We start from the raw sequence: 20,135 nt of genomic DNA on the forward strand, positions 1-20,135 counted from the left end.
TATTCTGCAAACCCAAGACCCCATGGAACTGATCTGAGGTAGCCTGTATTCCAATGATGCCAACGGTCCTCATTTACATGGACAACCAGTGTTGCCCGTAACTTTAACTCTGCTGAGGAAAGTCAGTGGGGTTGAATTGTCATGACAATTCTCCTGCTTGCGTCACCCGGCAGATGAACGAGAGAATCCCACTCACTCAGAACAGTTACCACAGAATACCAAAGAGTTTTTATGTGCAGAATTCTACATGCTTGTGTACATTTTAGTAATCTCAGGCTTATTTTGAGAATTCTTTTTGAATTAGATTTTTTTTAACTTTTTGAGATTGTCTCAGCTTGTTTGAAACTGTTTTTGCTTCATTGGCATGTACTAGACACATGACACATTTACACCTGGCAGACGGGGTAGAATTCCAACTCAACAGACTAGGCAGGATTTAAACCTGGAACCTAAGACAGAAACGGATTGCATTAATGTAGTGTTTTTAACAACCTCAGCGTTTTACAAAATGCTTACTGAGGTATTTTTGGTGCAGTCACAGTTGTAAGGCAGACAAACGTGGAGCCCAAATTATGCACTTTCAGCTCCCACAATCAGCAAGGAGGGATAAATGTTAACCAGGGGAGTGGGGGAACTTTTTCCACATGGCTCCCTCTACGCTCTAACTCGTATCTGGTCTTAGCTGGTCCAGCAGTGGAAACTTTACTGGTGCATTGTGTGGCAAGCTACATTTTTTAGTTTATTAAACTCCAGCAGTGCCCTATGCCATACTTGGAACTCCCTAGGACTTGGCTCTGCCAGCCTGCACCCCAACTCTGTGGAGGAGATAACTGGGATATGTTGAGTTTCACTGCAGCAGGCTGAGGCCAGAAGTGTGAGCATGAGAGGAAGGTGGTGAATTAAAATGGCAAGCAGCCTGAAGCTTGAAGTCATGCTTGCGAAATGAGTGGAGGTGTTCTGCAAAGTGGTCACCCAGTCTGTGTTTTGGCCCACCAATGTAGAGAAGACCCCATTGTGAGCAGTGAATACAATAAACTAAATTGAAGGAAATACAAGTAAATCGCTGCTTTGCCTGGAGGAGTGTTTGGGGTCTTGAACGATGAGGAGGGCCAGCTGTTACAATTATTGCCATTGGATCATGGCCATTCTCAAAAGTTAATAAAAAGCACCTCAACTAGCCTGCCAAAGCGAATGAAACATGCTGCAAACCACTTAATATATGAAAATAAAAGAAGCAGCAGATTGCACAAGCATGCAATGAACCAGGTAATGTCTGAGAAGAAAAGTAGCCATCTAGTCAAAGAAGTCAGCCCATGCAGCAAACCAGAACTAAGGATGAAATGCCTTGGAGATCAAAATGACAGGGCATACTGCCGTGATTAATTTTTACCCACAACTGCATTATCACATTCAGAGAGCTTAATATTTAGCTTTCAAATAACTGATAGGAAGTAACACTATGCCACAGAATTCTACAGCTGCTTGTATCATTCCTGTGCTTGCCTATAGGGCTGCACTCTGCTTCAATTTAAGACTGATTTTTCTTGATTTTTTCACACTGGACTATTACCAATAGATTTTTTTTCAATCTTTCTAATAAAATATTACCTCTTTCCTCTCTAATGGCCATTTACCTTTGTCCTGCAGATTATCCCTGCTCTGGAATGCTAGGAATGGTATCTGGGCTCATCCCTGACAACCAGATCACGGCCTCATCCTCCATGGACCGTTACTGGGGTCCCGAACATGCTCGGCTTCTCACCAGTCGAGCAGGCTGGGCATTAAAACCGACCCCTCAATCCTATAATAACGAATGGATACAGGTAGACCTGGGAGCGGAGAAAGAGGTGCGGAGCGTGATCATTCAGGGCGTGAAGCAGAGGGACAATAAAGTGTTTATGCGGAGGTTCAAGCTTGGGTACAGCACAAATGGATCAGACTGGAAGTTGGTAACAAATCCTGGCAGCTCCAAACCGAAGGCAAGTAGACTATGATCACAGCCTTAGACATGGATAGTTCTTTTTGAAATGAAAGCAGGACACCGAGTCCCAGCATGTGCCAGCATGCTGCCACTAAAATTAACATTTTGCTTCCACAGTAACAAAGCAAGCATACATGCAGCCCTATGCCGGGAGCCTTGTGTCACATTTGCCATATTCCCAACATGTAAAATGATGGACATGTCTACATTTAAAAAAAAATTACTGTCTTTTTCCCTCTCCAGTCAGGATATATTTGTCTCAATTTTCTCTGCAACAGCACACTGCTACCACACAAAGTCAACATTTTGTCCTTGTGGATTACACTGAAAATGCAAAGTGCTTCCTTGTTTGGCAAAGCAGAAGACTCTGTACCAATTAGAATGCAAAGATTATCTTCATGAATGAGCATCTGGAGAATCTTTGTTTGGGAAATAAGAGCACTCCAAATCCTTTTCATCGTGCTGACATCCGGTGCATTTCAATAAAATTTGCATTAATGTATAACATGTTCATAAATAAATGGAAAAAGAAATGTTCCCAAACACTTTACTCGTATAAAGGACAATTTTAGGCAATGTGATGCCATTCAATTTGGATGTCATCGGTGCAGAGTAGGACCTGAAGTTATTCAATAGGGAAATGGTCTGGTTTCCTTTTTTAAATGGGTGTGGCCAGTTTTCAGTGTTTCATTGTTTGACTCTTGCACTTGACTCCAATAGTTGCCAGTGGGAATGACATATTCTTTACCATGGTACTGCTAATGGCTAGGGAAAGCCCGAGGAAATAACACAAAAGGAAAAAATGCGGAAACATGATTGCAGGGTAGGCATATATGTTTCAATCAGAAATTGCAGGTAGCTCATCTCACCTGGAAATGTAATAAACTACTGCCAATTTAGACAAAATAATTGTAAATGCCCGGTGTGATTACCTACCAAATTCACCGTGCTATGGAAGTAGCTCATGTTTGAATTTTTATGATAATTTATTAAATCATCCAAAGTTTCCATAAATAGGGGTCGAAATTGGCATGCATTGTGTCAATTTTCTGGGTGTAAAGCAGGCATAAAACATGCCAATTTGTCAGTGGGGCTGTGTGGGTTCCATTACTAAATTGGTGGCAATTGATGGCAACCATTTTTAGATTTGAATTTTTAAGAGAAATCTTTTGCAACACACTAGTTGATTTACAGCTATTGTTAAGAAATGAGACATGAAGAATTTTCCTTTGATGTATTGCTTTTCAACCCTGTGTCAGTGCTCAGTTTTCAATTAATGTTGGGATTCTTTGTGGAAAAGTCGAATTTACGGAATAATTTCAGCATCTGTTGTACGTAATTCCAGAATTATGTTCAAACTGTCATTTTTTGAAAATTGGGGCAATACTGTAATTACAAATGCTGCTAAGTTATGAAAATGTAATGCAGGTAATGCAGATGTAGCTCATTATATTTTCGTTTGAAAAATGAGCATATTTTCTCTCTGGTGTGCATTTCTGTTAATGGATTTAACTAATGCCTGAGAATTTTTTTTCCATATTGTCTAGACATTTGAAGGAAATACCAACTATGATACGCCAGAAATTCGGAAATTTGAACCATTGTTAACAAGATACCTTCGGATCTACCCTGAGAGAGCATCAGCGGCTGGGTTAGGACTACGTTTGGAGCTGCTGGGCTGTGAGATTGAAGGTAATGAGGGTTTTAAAATGCTCCATAGCTTCATTGAGTAGTGTATCCATCAGCAGGAACTGCCCTTGGGGCTGGGCTGGAGGATTGAAATATGATGAAATGCTTCAAATCGAAAGCTCCAGTCACTCTTAAATCTTCGTTTATTTCTCTTGTGTAAGGGCTGAAGATTTGCAATTTACCTTCATTGTTCATCAGGACAGGTGTTCCATTTGTCATAAGAAAGTTTGCCTAGAGGATATATATTTCAGTAGATTTATTTTAATGGTTACAATATTGTTGTAATGGCACCTGTATAAACCTTATTAATAGATTAGAGGATATTTGCAAAACAATGTCTGACATACACATAACTTTTTTATCTTTTTGGAACAATAATAATTTACAACAGTGAGACTAATTTAGATGAAGATCTCATTTGCACCAATAGATGTAATTTATCAAATATTGACTAAAAATATATTTGTATATCAACAGTGAAGCAAAACATTCTCCAGCTCCTCTGTGTGTCACCTCACTTATCATATAAGATTGCAGTTATGCAATACTAACTTACAAAAATGTTAATTCGTTTGTTTGAAATGCCTGTGGACACTATTTTAGCAATCTGTTCAAAATAAATGGGTTGATGCCTGCCTAAAAATAGCATTTATATGCTAATTGACACAGTGTGATTTCACCCCACTGGACTGCACAATGTCAATGGGTACAACCATAGAAAGTTTTTGTAACTCACAAACTTGGCTAATTAAACCTATGCTTCTAAAGATAACAACAAAAATACCCAAAACATATTAGTGTTTACCTTATGTCCTTTGCTTCATTCCCTATTATTAAGTAACACATTTAAATGATATAATTCTATTAATTCACATATTCAGTATTAGATCTAGATCTCCCCTTTCATTCTTCTGGTAAGTAAATAATTAGTCATAGTCCATAAAGGATCATAGGCATCTAATGATCTTGTATTATGCCCCTTGTTATACATTGCCAATCAGTAGAAACAATGGGCTGAATTTTCCCCCCCATTGGGGGGGAAGTTGATGGGCGGGCATACTTCCGATCAGTGCCCCTGATCGGAGGTGCAGCGCAATTTTACGTGGGTGGGCCAATTAAGGCAATTAAGGCCCGCCCAGCGTGACGTCCGCAGGGAAGCGCTATGCGCTCCCTGTGTGGGCGGGGGAATGCCTAAAATTAAGAGAGTGCTCTTTCGCGCATGCATACGAAAGAGCGCACTCATCTCCCTGAAGCTAAGTGCAACCTCAGGGAGATTGCCTCTACTTTCAAAAATATTAAAAATAGAAAACAAAATTTCCCTTACATGCCCCCTCATGTACATGAGTTGGGACATGTTCATAATTTCCAAAAAAACTTTATGAAATTTTTAAAACCCTACATGAAACCTCATCCCGCCTGTGGATGAGGTTTCATGTTTTTTCTACTTCCCGCCAGGGCTCCTGGCCTGCCCGCCAACCTTAAGGTTGTATGGGCAGGTCCACTAATTAGCTTAATTGTTCTATCAATGGCCTCAATTGGCCATTGACAGGTTGGCGGGCGCGCAGCTGATTTTGCTACGCTCCCGCCTTCCTGAAAATTTAAATGGGGCAAGGTGATGTCAGGAGTTCCACCCAACATCACCACATGTCATTTTACGTGTCAATGAGCGGATCCCGCCCCTGCTCGTCGACAGTAAAATCTAGCCCAATATTTCACTATTTACTTGAAACATTTCCTAATTCTGAAAATCTCTATTAGAGCCCCTTTAACCTTCTCTGCCTAACTGTAATCTTTCTTTATAGCTGTTTTGATAATGTTAGCCTTGGCTCCCGTGGTTGCATTCTCATCCTTGAGTCAGAAGGCTGCAGCTTCAAGGTCCCACTCCGGAGGCATGAGTAAAGAACATTAGGCTGACAATTCAGTACAACACCGAAAGAGTGGTACACTGTTAGAGGTGCAGTCCTTCCAATGAGATGTTAAACTGAGGCCATGTATGCCCTCTTAGGTCAGTGTAAATGATTATACTGCACTATTCAAAGAAAAGGAGGGACCTTCTCCCAGTGGCATAGCCAATAGTTATCCCTCAATGAACATCACTAACAAGCAAATCATCTGGCCCTTCATTTCACAACTTGGCTGCTGCATTTCCGACATTGACAACTGTGACAACACTTCCAAAGTACATATTCGATTATAAAGCAGTTTGGGATTTCCTGAGGGCACAAAAGGCTCTGTACGTTCTTCTTTTCTTTTTCTTTTTAAACTCTTATTCCTGGTATTATTCTAGTGAATATTCACTGCAGCTTCATGTCTCTAATACCCTACCAAATGGGGTGCTGTGTGCAATACTGTGTGCAATATGACTAAATTGTACGTGTTCTTGCATTTTTATTTTAAGTAAAAATAGGAATGTAAAATGTACAAAAACAATTCCCAATAGAGCACATTGAACTGTAAGTGTTAAGTCAATGCAAGACCAACCCACAATCGTCCAAATATTTCCAGGTGCTTAAAGGTTAGAATATATGATGCAGGCACAGAACCTAATGGGGAGGACTTTCTCCTCATTGGGCGGGCGCAGTGGGCAGGCCCTGGAGAGGACACATGACACTCTGCCGCCCGCCATCAGGCCCCGACTGCGATTTCACACTGGCCTGGCCAACTAACGGCCAGCCAGTGCGGATCGCTCGCTGAAACACTCAGTGCTGCCTGGTTGGGGGGAGTGGGGGTGGTGGGTTGGGGAGAGGAGGAGGGTGAGCGCGGAAGTCAGCGCGTGCGTGCGGGTGCGCTCAGTGAAAGCTCCCTGAAGGCACAGAGCCGCCTCAGGGAGCTGAAGATTTTCCACATTAAAAATAAAGTTTTAAAAAATAAGGAAAACTCATGTGACTCTTGTCACATGAGCAAGGGTACGTTGCAAATGAATTCTGAAAAGAAAGCATATGAGATACTTGCCTTTATTAACCGAGGCATAGAATATAAAAGCAGGGAGGTTATGCTGGAACTGTATAAAATGCTGGTTAGGCCACAGCTAGAGTATTGCATGCGGTTCTGGAATCCGCATTATAGGAAGGATGTGATTGCACTTGAGAGAGTGCAGAGGAAATTTACCAGGATGTTGCCTGGGCTGGAGAGTTTTAGCTATGAGGAGAGACTGGATAAACTGGGGTTATTTTCCCTCGAGCATAGGAGATTGAGGGGGGACATGATTGAGGTGTATAAAATTATGAGGGGTGTAGATAGGGTAGACAGGAAGGAACTTTTCTCCTGGTGGGATCAATAACCAGGGGGCATAGATTTAAGGTAAGAGGCAGGAGGCTTAGAGGGGATGTAAGAAATTTTTCACCCAGAGGGTGGTGGGAATCTGGAACTCACTGCTTGAAAGGGTGGTAGATGCAGAAACCCTCATAACATTTAAGAAGTATTTGGATGTGCACTTGTGATGCCATGGCATACAAGGCTATGGGCATAGTGCTGGAAAATGAGATTAGAATAGTTAGGTACTTTTTTGACTGGCGCAGACTCGATGGGCCTATTTCTGTGCTGTAGACCTCTATGACTCTATGAAAACTTTTATTTTATTTTTAATTAACATCGGAAACCTCGTCCCGCCCGTGGATGAGGTTTCCTCAAAAATCAAAAGGCCGCTTGGCCTATTCACCCGCCCACCGACTGTAAGGTTGGACGGGCAGGAAAAATTCTAGTTAATTAGTCAATTAATGAGCTGAACAGCCCTCTTAATTGTCGGTGGGCACTTTGCCGACTCCTGCACACACCCGCCGACCGAAATATCACATGAGTGCGCAATGACGTCAGGACGTTTGCCCATCATTATCATGTGCTATCAGGCGCGTGTTCGCACGCCGAGGTGAAGATTCAGCCCAGTGTATTTTTATGCCATCCTTTGCAGGGGAGTGGGAGGTGAGGGGGCACAGAGTTTGTAGCGATGTTTATGTGATTGTGGGTTACCCAGTGCCATTCTAATGGACCAGTTTAAACTAGTTTGCATGCATTATGATGTTCAAGAGTTGAACATCCCAACATTAATCTTTTCAGCAACTTTAATCAGTCGATCAGTTAAATTGCAGCTCCCTGAGTGTTTACATTAGATCTATGGCTCGTAGTAATTGAGCCAAAAAAAGGGTGAACTCAGGTACTGTTATTCCAGCTGTCACCACTTCATGACTCATTAAAATGCAGTATGATTCTATTAGAAAACAATAAAAGTAGGTCAAGTGCACAGCAGCTGAGAGTTCTGCATCTTTTCCATGAATATTTTGATAGACCAGTGTAGCCACTTTAATTTATGGTTCAACACCATTAATGTTGATGCAGTTTTGTGGTGAAACTCACAGTTTTTCCTCGATATATTCCGTATTTCAAATCCCATCTGGTATCAGAACACAGTCCTCCGTGAGGAACATTCTTAGTGCTACTGCTCACTACACTGAGCTCTGCATCACTGGAATAATTGTGTAATCCAAACCACTTGAGGATCCTTTTCTTTGGAGACCTACTCGAGTGAGACAGTGTCAGAGAGTTTTAGTTGCAACATGTTCCGTTGGGGAAAGTAGTGTGACTGTCATCCAGGCACAGTTCATTGGCATTTTTAATGAGCATATTAACACCGGCAATTATGAAAACATTAAACAGTAAAATAACAGCATGATATCAACGCATTTACTCTATCTCTTTACCATATGGTTCAGTCCACTAAAATCTTATACACAGTAAATCATGTTGACAAATTCCTGATATTTTTGCAGGCAGGTATAATTTAACCCTCAAAAATCAAATCTGTCTGCTCGGCTGCACAGTCTATTATACCAATCCATCTCCAAACAATGCAAGTTCTCAAGTGTTAGGAAGTGCTGCTTCCTAACAAATGATACCATACTACATTTATATTCAGGGAAGTAACTAATACCTCAGACCAAATTTTCAGAATTGAAAACAGTGTACTTACAAGGTATTTATTGAAGGCTTAAGTTCAAACAGAACAGCCAATCTCATTGAACTCATGATTAGGAAATCCCATGGAGACTGCACTGACGGCTCAGTGAGTTTATCCATTGAGCAGCTGAACCATGTAGGTTTGGGAGGTCCCAGATAGACCCCTGCATGATGGTGAGTCAGCTGATCTCAGCCAAGTGGGAGTGAAAAGCTTCAATTCAAATAAAAGAAAGAACTTCAATTTATGTAGCACCTTTCACAACCACAGGGTATCCTAAAGTGTTTGACAGCCATTAAATGTAGTCACTGTTGTAATGTAGGAAATGTTTGTACACAGCAAGCTCCCACCAACAGCAGTGTGATATTGATCAGATAATTTTCTTAGTTAGTGATGTTAATTGAGGGATAATTATTGTCCAGGACACCGGGCATACCTCTCCTGCTTTTCTTTGAAATAGTACAATGGGAACTTTTATGTCTGCTTGAGAAGGCAGATGGGTCCTCGGTTTAATATCTTACCTGAAAGAGGACACCACCAACAGTGCAACACTCACACAGTATAGTACCACACTGGAGTGTCAGCCTAGATTTTGTGCTCAAATCTCTGGAGTGAGACTTGAACCCACAACTCTTTGACTCAGAGGCAAGAATGTGACTACTGAGGCACAGCTTACTTTTATTTAAGTATCCCTATTGGTTAGTTGTCCACCAATCCTCACTTGATGTGGGCATTTGCAAACAGTGGGAAAACACAGGACTGGACTTAGTGGTAATGCCCCATATCTCTTTGTCAAGCAGTCCACCAGTACTTTCCCTGAAGGCTCACACATGAATAATAACTGCCATAGACAAGGTGAAACTGTAATCTTGTTTTTCAGAAGAGGAGGGAAGAAAAAAGCAAATATTGAAAATGGTCAGTGTTGTCTTAGTTTATTGATATGATGGTCTATGCATAATGTAGGCTTTTAGAGATAAGCATAAGTGTTGTAAGTGTTGCAAATTCTTAATACCTTCATCTTCTAATTGCAGTCCCTACATCCCCTCCGACCTTGGATTCAGATGAGTGTGACGAGGAGATTGGAAACTGCCACAGTGGAACAGGTGATGGCTTCGACTTTACAGGTGCATAAATCCTCCTAACACCCAACTGTAACCTTTCTCACTTGCTTCCTGTGTGCTCTGCTGTTAATGAGCCAAAAATCACTAAAACACATGTCTCTCATCCAACTAATAAACAGCTTATCCTTACAAATCTGCCCTCTATCAACACCTTCCTTCTGCTAATTGGGACTAATCCTTTAGTGTTCATTCTTCCTTATTAGGAACTGCAGCACCACTTCAGAAGAATAAATAAACAAGCAATAAACTGACAGTGAAGCATTTGGTGCAGGCTTACAATCAATGTATGGCTTGAATTATTGTTAACACTTAGTGGAAACATGCATTTCTGAATGAGTCCACGTACCCATTTGGAGTTTTGTCTTTCAGATTTCTGTCATTCTGCTGTCATTCAGATCTCTGTCTGTGATCTTTCAGATCTCTGTCATTCTGCTATCATTCAGATCTCTGTCTGTGATCTTTCAGATCTCTGTCATTCTGCTATCATTCAGATCTCTGTCTCTGATCTTTCAGATCTCTGTCATTCTGTTATCATTCAGATCGTTGTCTCTGATCTTTCAGATCTTTGTCATTCTGCTATCATTCAGATCTCTGTCTCTGATCTTTCAGATTTCTGTCATTCTGTTATCATTCAGATCTCTGCTGTCCATGAGAGGTTCCTCACCCAGAAGTCGGCCTAATTGGGAGGCTTGACTTCCAGTTGGACAGCGAACCCTCTCTCCCACACCCAATCTCACCTACTTCCCCTCATGTTAAAATTCACGATCCCCCCAACATAGTTCATTGGTGGACTGCAGCCGTTCAAGAAGGCAGCTTACCATCACCTTCTCAAGGCCAGTTGGGGATGGGCAATAAATGCTAGTTTTGTCAGCGATGTTCACATCCCATGAAAAGAATTTTTAAAAACTCTCAGTTTGGCCCATTGGAGCTTGATTAACTCTGACAAGACACTTTGTTCTTTATTCATATCCAAGTTTGCGCTTCCAGCAAAAATCGGCATTAACTTTGTGAGACCTCTGTTTGATCTGTCCTAGTTACAGTTGTCTCAGGCTGTACCCTGTTTTTTATGTCCCCCAATATACAGAGCAACAATTGCAAGTTGTCTGTGAAGGTATTTCTGTCAGGTACAAATAGATCTTTAAGAAAAGGCAAGAGCTTGTGGATAATGATCAGGAGGAGACCCCTGGCTGATCTGGTTTTGTTCTCCTTCCATTGTGGCTCTGTGTCTGCAATCCGATGGACATCTTTCTTGTTGATATCGCTAGCTTACTTTTTTCACAGCTTCCCTGCTTGCTGGGCAAAAATATGTCCTCATCTGTGAAATACAGAATGTCAAAAACTGGGGTGGATTTTTTTTTTAGTGCTGCAATTTTGAAGGTATCATTTTTGCTGGTGAAGTTGATAGTAATCTGGCAGTTGACGGCGATATTGTGTAGCAGCCGGAACAAGTCATTGAAGCTGCTTATAGTGTTCTGCTGCAGTTTTACAGAGAAATAATCTCCAGTCGGCTGCAAAGCAATTCTATGTTCAATAAATATTTTTTTTACAGGAATATATTTAAACAAGTTACTGTTTTGCTTGAGAAAGCCCAGAACTTTAAAAATCTGTTATTAGAAAAGCAGAGAAACAAAGGGGCCATTTTAAAGTTCTTCAGTAGGATCATTGATATTTCAAGGAGATCACTGTCTCTGACTAGCTGTTATTTTGTATCATGTGCAAATAACCCGGTGACATTCTTGCCTCTTAATATGAGTTATGTCATTGTTCTATACGTACATATGCAGAACATTGGAATTATCTTTTCCTCCTGCTATGTACTAAAATAAACATTAAAGCAAACAGTCAGGAAGGGTTTTAAAGGTTTTTCCTTTTTGTCCTTGGTCTTCCTACCTAATACAATGTGAAAAATGATGTCTGTATGAGTTCTAAAAATTCAATTTTACTCCCCAGAAGGAGGCCCCTCCATCCTCACCCCACTCATTTATTTCCCTCCTGTGCCTCTTACATCTCTACTCCCTCCATTCAGTCTCTGTTTGTTCCTATACATGAGACTAGTCCATCAAAATAGATGCAGATATTGAACCATTAACTAATATTAAAATGGATACTGCAAGCACTCAGAATTCATTTCCATGGTGATCCTTAACTTGTACTAACGGGGCAACCTTCATCCACTTTCTGTATGGTGGCACGGTATGCCCAATAGAATCAGATACCACAGATTGGAGGCACCGAGCCATGGCCCCAACCTCATCTGCCTGCTCTTCAACTGATTTCTGGTCTTATTCCTGCTTTGCAGGTGGTAACACTGCTCTAGGAACAGAGGAACCAACATTACCTGAAATACCAGTGTTCCCAGGTATGGAGCATGTTTGGTCAAAGTTAATGTGCATGCAAGAGGTGGGGAGAGGCATTTGGCACCCTCTTAGATGCACGGGTGAGAGATTGATGTTTTGAAGGATGTGATGGCAACTTGAGAAGGTCACCGCAGTAACAAGAGGTTCCAAAAATGTCCCTTGGGACTGAAGGAAGATTTATTAGATATCACAGAATCTTGGCATAGCTGCTTAGAGATAAAATCCTCAGAACCTGGCGGGTGAGTTTCCTACTCTGCTATCGTAAACTCATCAGAGATTTGGCTGAAACCAGGCTTACAACTGTGAACAAAGTTTCAGCTGGATTTCGGTAGAGGGTCCAGCAATGGAGCAGGAGAGACGCCAGGAAAATATATGCCCGGGTGCAAATGTAGGGTCAACTCTTTCAGTTATGGGTACCTTGTGTCCACATCAAACACTTGCAGGATAGGTACATTTTGGGTCAAAGGCTGAGAAAAGTACTCCTTTCTCTGCCCAATGAATTTAGCTTAATTTCAACCTCTGGAAACTAATCCCTGCAGGACTAAGTTGGTGATTCCATTTCACAGGTCTATTTATAGTTGTAGGAAGGTGCAGAAGACCTGGAGTGCTCTGGTGGTAGAATAATGAAATTCATGTTACTATGGTAACGGATTCAACTCCAGTTGGAGACTCAAACTTGCTATTAAAATATTGTATGACTTTTACTTTTCCTTAGCTAGGCTTCTAGGAGGGAAATTATGGAAAACTAAATCTTTTACTGCATGGAAGCACATCTCCTGTTTGTTAGAGTGTAGAATGTCAGACTCCCTTCAAGCTGCCAACTGACACATTTACATCCATGAGATATGCGGACTTTAAATCATGTTGGCTCACCCAAATGTGACTTACTTCAGTAGAAACGGGTAATGCATTAAATTCAATCTTACAATAATTTCACTTAGCGCTGGGCTAACTGATTTATCTGACATGTGTAAACATTTATGAACATATCCAAAATCAGTGACTGCCAAACAGTATATTGTTAATTTGCTGTATAGCAAAGTAAGGTTGTTTCCTATAAGTCTGGTTTATCTGTGAACCTAAGTGCAGCAATAAAGCCAGTGACCCATTTGCCTCTGCATCTGGCTGATGTTGCTGAGTGTTAGTGAAGTAGGGAGGATGCATAATAGAACAGAGAGAAATCAAAACAAAATCTTGCATTTTACAAAAGCAGGGAATACTAACAAAGCTGCTGGGAGCTTAAACTAGTCCACCTATTTTTGTGCACAGTATGAAGTTCTTAAAGGCACTGCAGTGATCACTCGTCCTTTGGTGCAGTGTGTATTATTATTCCAACAAAATCTATTTCTGTGCCTTTAATTCATTGAATTTAAATGGGGGCAATGGTCAATGCTCCATTAACTGCTGCCATGTTGTTTTATGCTGTGCTCGCAATACTAGTCATCTGCACACAGACCTCATGAAGCCAGTGCAAGCCCAGAGTAAGCCTGTTGGATTATCTATGGCTCCTGCCAGGGAAGGTTCAGTTTTGAAAGAAACCGAAGGTTCAGTTTTAAAAAAAAACAGGTAAGTCTTCCCAGCTGCAGTTCTGAATGAACCTGTCCTTCTGAGTGTGGGGGAGCTGCCAGCCGGGTGTAGCCTGTGTGGCAGCACTCGACAGCACCGGTGTGGCCCAAAAATTCCTGTCAAGGTGGCAGCCAGGCTAATAGAACTCACCACAACAGCTTCCAGCGAGAAGAAGATGTGCAATTAAATGTGAAATAGTGAAGCTACTGTCCAAGGTGTTAGCTTTGCGAAAATAACAACCACCACAGGTCCTGATAGACTTCATCCTAGGGTCTTAAGAGAAGTAGCTGCTGAGGCGGTAGCTGTATTGGTTTTAATTTTCCAAAATTCCCTAAATTCTGGAAAGATCCCATCGGATTGGAAATTAGAGAATGTGACTCCTCTATTCAAGAAAAGCGGGGAGACAGAAAACAGGAAACTACAGAGCAGTTAGCTTAACATCTGTCACAGGGAAATGCTGGAATCTATTATTAAGGGGGTCATAGCAGGGCATTTATAAAATCTCATTACAATCAGGCAGAATCAACATAGTTTTGTGAAAGGGAAATTGTATTTGACTAACTTAGAGTTCCTTGAGGAAGTAACAAGCAGGGTTACCAACACCCAAGGGAAGAAAATAAGGGACACTTTGGCATGGGCAATGGTTCGACTGGGAGGGGGGCAGTGGTAGTGGTGTTGGATGCCGGCAAACCTGTTATGGTGGCAGAGAGAGGGGGTTGCTGGCCAGCCTGTGGGAGTGGGGCGGGCCAGGGGCAGTGGAGCTGGTGAACATATAAGGGTGGGAGGGGGTGCTGTCAAATCTGTAAGAGTAAGTGGGGGGGTGGGGTTAGGGATTGCAAACCTGTGTGCAGAGTGGGGATTGAGCTGGTGGCGAGTGCCGTGCAACAGGCACATGAGCTCCGATACTGCCAGCTCGTGACACTAGCGTAGTTGCAGAAAATCCAGGACAGTTAGTGACACTGGAATCAAACAACATGGATAAAGGGGAGCCTGTAGATGTGGTGTGCTTGAATTTCTAGTAGGCATTTGATAAGGTCTCTACACAAAATAAGAGCTGGTAGTGTGAGGGGTAACATATTAGCATGGATAGTGGAATGGTTAGCTAATAGAAAGCAGAGACTAGAGATCAATAGGTCATTTTGGGTTCGCGAACTGTAACTAGTGGAGTGCCGCAGGGATCAGTGTTGAGGTCTCAATTATTTATAATCTGTATTAATGACTTGGATGTATGGTTGCTATATTTGCTGATGACACAAAGATAGATATATTTTGAGCACATGGGACAAAAAGCGTGATGCACCCTGATGGACAAGTTCTCACCATTTTGAATGATTGGTAGCAAGCTCCCTATAGTCATTAACGTCAATGCTGCTGCACTTCAAGGAGAGCTTCAGTCTTTGAATGTCTTTGAAGCATAATCTTTGTTCTCCCCTAGAATGTTGGCCATTTGAGAGTTGAGAAATCCAGACCTGGGGTGGGGGGGGGCAGCGGAAAGATACTTCTTGGCTATCCAGACAGTGGCCAGTCCAAAGTTGGCTTTGCAGGAGTTCGGGCCTGAATACTTGTGGAGCTGGCTCCAAGAAGGGCACTAATGCTTGTTCAATGGTCCAGAGGATGCAGCAGAGGCAGTGCTGATAAAAGCAAAATACTATGGATGCTGGATTACAGAAATAAATAACAAAATGCTGGAAAAACTCAGCAGGTCTGGCAGCATCTGTGGAGAGAGAAACAGAGTTAACGTTCTGAGTCCGTACGACTTCTTCAGAGGCACTGCTGATGTCATTTCTCTTACGCTCTTATGTGTTGCTGATACATAGTCAAGGCCTCACTGCAGCACAGGAATATGGTGATGGCAACTGCTCTGTACACTTAGGGCTTCTGTTGACTTGCCATAGTTGCCAAAGGCTGAGTGACACATCTGATCCGGTGTTGGATCACCTCGTCAATAGTCAATAGCCTTTTGAGAGAGGTGCTGCTAAGTTATGGGAAGTGCTCAACATACAACATATTCCAGAGTGTCTCCTTCAACCTATATGGGAAGTAGAAAACTGGCTGACCAGGTGTGGATTGAATGTATCAATTTTCTTTTGGCAACATTCTAGGATAGGCCAAGTTTCTTGGATGCAGTAGAGACCTGCAAATATGTCATCTGCAAACTGTAGATCATGTAGGTGTATGGTGGTCAGTTTAGTTTTGACACGGAGGCGACTGAGGTTAAAGAGTTTTTCATTTGGGCAGTATTTAATACTGACACCATAGGGCAGTTGATCTTTGATAGGGCGAATAGCCACTGTCAGGTAGTTTGTAAATAGTATAGGGATTATTACACAGTCTTACTTGTCACTGGTCCAGATTTTGAAGGTGTCTGTGTCAGTCTCCCATTCAAGACAGTTGCAGTCATATCATCATGAAGCAGCTGCAAAATTGTGAAGAAGTTTCTTGGACACCCAAATCTTACAAGCACAATCCACAGAGCCCCAAGATTTACTGAAGCAAAACTTTGGTGAGATCAATGAATGCAATGACAAATTCCTGGTGTTGTTCTCAACAGTTTTCTTGGATTTGTCTGTAGATGAGGCTGTATGCTCAGTGGTTGATTACGTTCAAGGCTAAGATCAGTAGATTTTTGGAATCTAAAGGAATCAAAGGATATGAAGATTGAGTGGGAAAATCAAGTTGAGGATGAGGATCAGCCGTGATCTTATTAAATGGTTGTGTAGGCTTGCTGGGCCGAATGGCCTACACCTGCTCCTATCTCTTATGTTCTTATTTGAAATGAATTGATTGGTTGGTTTTGTGTGGGCTGGAGATTCATGACTCAAAGCACAATTTCTATGTTTTTTTCTATGGCCAGAATTTTCCCGTTGGCATGCGGGGGCCAGCCCCACATGCTGACGGGTAAAATGACGCACGTGACATCAGGCGAGCATTCTGATGTCACCATGTGCCATCACGATATTTAGGTGGGCAGGCGCATGATGTTCTCAGATGCGCGCCCGTCAATAATTAATCATGTAGTTAAGGCCCTTGAGGCAGCAATTGACTGCAATTTTTTGGGGCCCATGCGATCTTCAGGACATTGCACAGGAGCAACAGGCAGGCGGGTAGAAGACATTTGTATAAACCTCATCCATGGGCAGGATAAGAGGAGTGAGTGGGGTCGTGAATGTTATCTGTCAGATATTTAATTGTGAACATTACTGATATTTGCCTGTGTGAGCAGGAATACTTAAAAACTCATACCAGTTGCTTGGACAGGAGTAACAGCCTTCAGGTCAGGACTCTACAGCGAAGATCGTTTTTGAGGCCTGCAGGTTTCAGGAAGCCTTCCCTTAGCCTGGGAATGGGAGTTATGCTCTCCACTGGAGGCACCTCTTCTGAAGAGGAAGGGAGGGCCAGGACGGGGAGGAGGCCAGGAGTCCACATTCAGCCTCCAGGGGAGCCACCTTTGGGAGGAGAGGCACAGGCACAAGGAGTGCAGGGCCACCAGGAAGTCCAAGGTGGAAGCGGCCGCAAAAGACGCCACTATCCTGCTGCCAGGGTTTACAGGCGGCAAAGCAGCTACCTCAATATGGCTGAGGTGCAGTGCTGAAGGAGGCTCCGTCTCTCAAAGGAGACATTCACCTCCATCTGTCAGATGATAGGCCCTGAGATCTGCGCCAACTGTGTGGGTGGACACCCCATGTCAGTGGTACTGAAGGTCACGGCTGCCCTCAACTTCTATGCCTCCAGCTCTTTCCAGGGATCGGTGGACGATCTTCGCGAAGTCTCCCAATCAGCTGTCCACAGTTGTGTCAAGCAGGTGACAGACGCTCTGTTCAGGCATGCATTGACCTTCATCCACTACCATTGGAACGAGGCAAGCCAGACAGAGCAAGTCAGAGCCTTTGAGGCCATTGCTGGCTTCCCCCGCGTCCAGGGTGCAATAGACTGTACACATGTGGCCATCAAGGCGCCAGCAGGTCAACAGGAAGGGCTTCCACTCCATGAACGTGCAGATAGTGTGTGACCACAGGATGCAGATTCTGCAAGTCTGTGCAAGATACCCAGGCAGCTCCCACAACATCTACACCCTCAGACACTCCCAGGTGCCGGGGTTCTTCAGTGCTCCAGCCCGGCTGGATGGGTGGCTGCTGGGTGACAAGGGCTATCCCCTCAGAAGGTGGCTCATGACGCCTCTCTGCCATCCAAGAACAGAAGCTGAGCAGCGGTACAATAGGAGCCACACTTCCACAAGGGCTGTGGTGGAGAGAACCATTGGTCTTCTCAAGATGCACTTCTAATGCCTGGACTGTTCAGAGGGCACACTCCAATACCCCCCAGATCGTGTGTCGCTGATAGTGGTTGCATGCTGCACTCTCCACAATCTGGCACTGGAAAGGGGGAACGCTCTGGATGATGAAGATGTAGATGCAGTCACTGCGGCTGCACAAATGAATCCAGCAGTGAGTCTGAGGATGAGCACGCACATGAGAATGGTAAGGGAGTAGACGCTGACCCGGACATACTCTGGGAGGCTTTAATACAAAGAACCTTCAGCTAGCACATCACATATGGACCTTGAACACACCCCAGGGCTGAGTGCTAAATCTGCCTGGATAGCAACATTAACTAAGGCCCTTGTTAATAAAGCTCAATGTCAGACAACTCACTCGTGGGTTCCCATCCACCTGCAGAAGTAAGGAAACACCCAGAGGCATGGTAATATATCAAAATTTATTGAGATTACAAAAGTAACTTCAGAAATAAAAAAAAGGTGTTGCACGTCACACTAAGTCTTAAATGAACTAATATGGAGCAACATAAAAGCACCAGTGAGAAATCTGTGGTGTGCCTAATGTGCTTTAAATTTACGCTTACAGGTATTACGTCTAGGTGCTGTCCCCACGCTGGTACTGGCATCTGAGACAGCCTGCTGACTCTGCTGTCCTGTTGGCCTCGATGACCTTGGCAGCTGTCCCCTGGCCCATGGAGCCTTTGGTGGCCCCACCTGGGAGGGAGCGGCCAGTTCCACAGCTGGCATCTCTCCAGTTGCTGCAGTCTCATCGGATACCACGGTCACTGGCAGAGGGGCGGAGGAGCTGCTGCCCTCACCCGGAGTGCCCTGAGAGAAGCCCGCAGATACGACAGGCAGCTGCTGCACCGACATGAGGTCACTTTGGACCTCCCTGCTCACCATAGATGTGCACCGAGCTGAGATACTTGGTGTCCAAACCATCTCCCACATGGGCAATAAGCAGCTGAGGTCAATGCCAGTGTGAGGGCTTGCAGGTCCGAGCACAACCCCAGGAAGCCCTGATTATTCTCCTGGAGGAGCCTCTTCATCAGTGTCGCCACTCTCTCCATGGAGGAAGCATGGCGCTCAGCTATGAGGTTCATTGCATCGGTGATGCTCCACATGGACTCCTCCAGCATGGGCACCATGCCACACATTGCCTTGTGTATCTCCGCCTGATCCTCCCACATACCCTGCTGCACCTCCAGCATTTGCTGCCTCTGGGATGACTCCAGAGGCACATCATCAGCCACCGACTGAGCATGTACCTGGTCCCCAGCAGTCCTCTGACACTGTGCCTCTGCCTGCACCTCAAGCGTGCGTGAAGTGCCCTCACTGCTGTGCCCCGGGACCCTAGCCGAAGATCTAATTGCCACTGAGGTACTAGTATCTGCGCTGGTGCCTGCCTGGCAGAGATGGTGTGACGCTGGTGAGTCGATTTCCTTTGTGCCCTTAGGTGTGAGAGGTGGCCCCTCTGCTTCCTCCTCCCGGCTCTGCTCCGGTGATGCTGAAAGGAAGAGCAAGGACATTTGATTGGTTAATGTGGAGACAATGTCAATGTCAACATGCCTGTCCCCCGGATCATTATGCGCTCATCCTTCCATAATCAATGGTCAACCCATGTTGCTAACTTCAATCACTGAACATTCAACAGTGCCATGGCTGCTGGGACGCACATGGTGAACTGAGTGCTCGGCAAACATACCTCCTTGTGGCACCCCAGCCTCACCACCACCGGTGGACCTGGGCGCATGGCGCTTCTCCAGATCCATGGCCTGCTGCTTGAAAGGAGTCAAGACGGCCAAATGGGCCTGGCCTCCACCCGTCCATATCCGTTCAGCGGAATTGTGCACAGTTTTCTCCTGAAAAGGAGAGAAGAGCACTGATTTGTCCAGCCTGCGCCTGAATTCCCATCGCATCCCTGCCAACCCGGCCAGAGTGGGACATTGCAGGACTCCAGTTCTTCATCACCCTGCAGCTGCCGCACACTCACACAAAGAAGCCAGGGCTGACACCCCCATCTCATTGCCCAAATGCTGCCTCCTTCACATGTGGCACCACAAGGTGTAACCTTGCTAAGCAAGGAGGCACAAGCACTTGGAACGCAAAGACCAGCAGATGGATTGGTGCCCCACCAACTGGAAGCTCCCCTCCCAGCATGTTAGCACCCTGACTTTGACATGATTCCCAGTTCCAG

At 44.0% G+C, this 20,135-nt stretch overlaps 1 protein-coding gene across 9 annotated transcripts in view; it reads left to right on the forward strand.

Moving 5' to 3' along the window:
• The window catches only part of nrp1a (neuropilin 1a), a 204,722-nt gene that overhangs the window by 135,873 nt on the left and 48,714 nt on the right, over window positions 1–20,135 (forward strand). For 3 of the 9 annotated variants that reach the window (XM_041183365.1, XM_041183366.1, XM_041183368.1), the window contains 4 exons: window positions 1,648–1,979; window positions 3,529–3,673; window positions 9,650–9,742; window positions 12,039–12,098. In XM_041183365.1, coding sequence (XP_041039299.1) covers window positions 1,648–1,979; window positions 3,529–3,673; window positions 9,650–9,742; window positions 12,039–12,098 — 630 coding nt within the window. The remainder of the gene's footprint in view (window positions 1–1,647; window positions 1,980–3,528; window positions 3,674–9,649; window positions 9,743–12,038; window positions 12,099–20,135) is intronic. The other 6 variants (XM_041183373.1, XM_041183372.1, XM_041183370.1 and 3 more) reach the window with 3 other exon arrangements.

The sequence above is a fragment of the Carcharodon carcharias genome, chromosome 3 (genome assembly GCF_017639515.1).
Source record: "Carcharodon carcharias isolate sCarCar2 chromosome 3, sCarCar2.pri, whole genome shotgun sequence".
Taxonomy (NCBI): Eukaryota; Metazoa; Chordata; class Chondrichthyes; order Lamniformes; family Lamnidae; genus Carcharodon; species Carcharodon carcharias.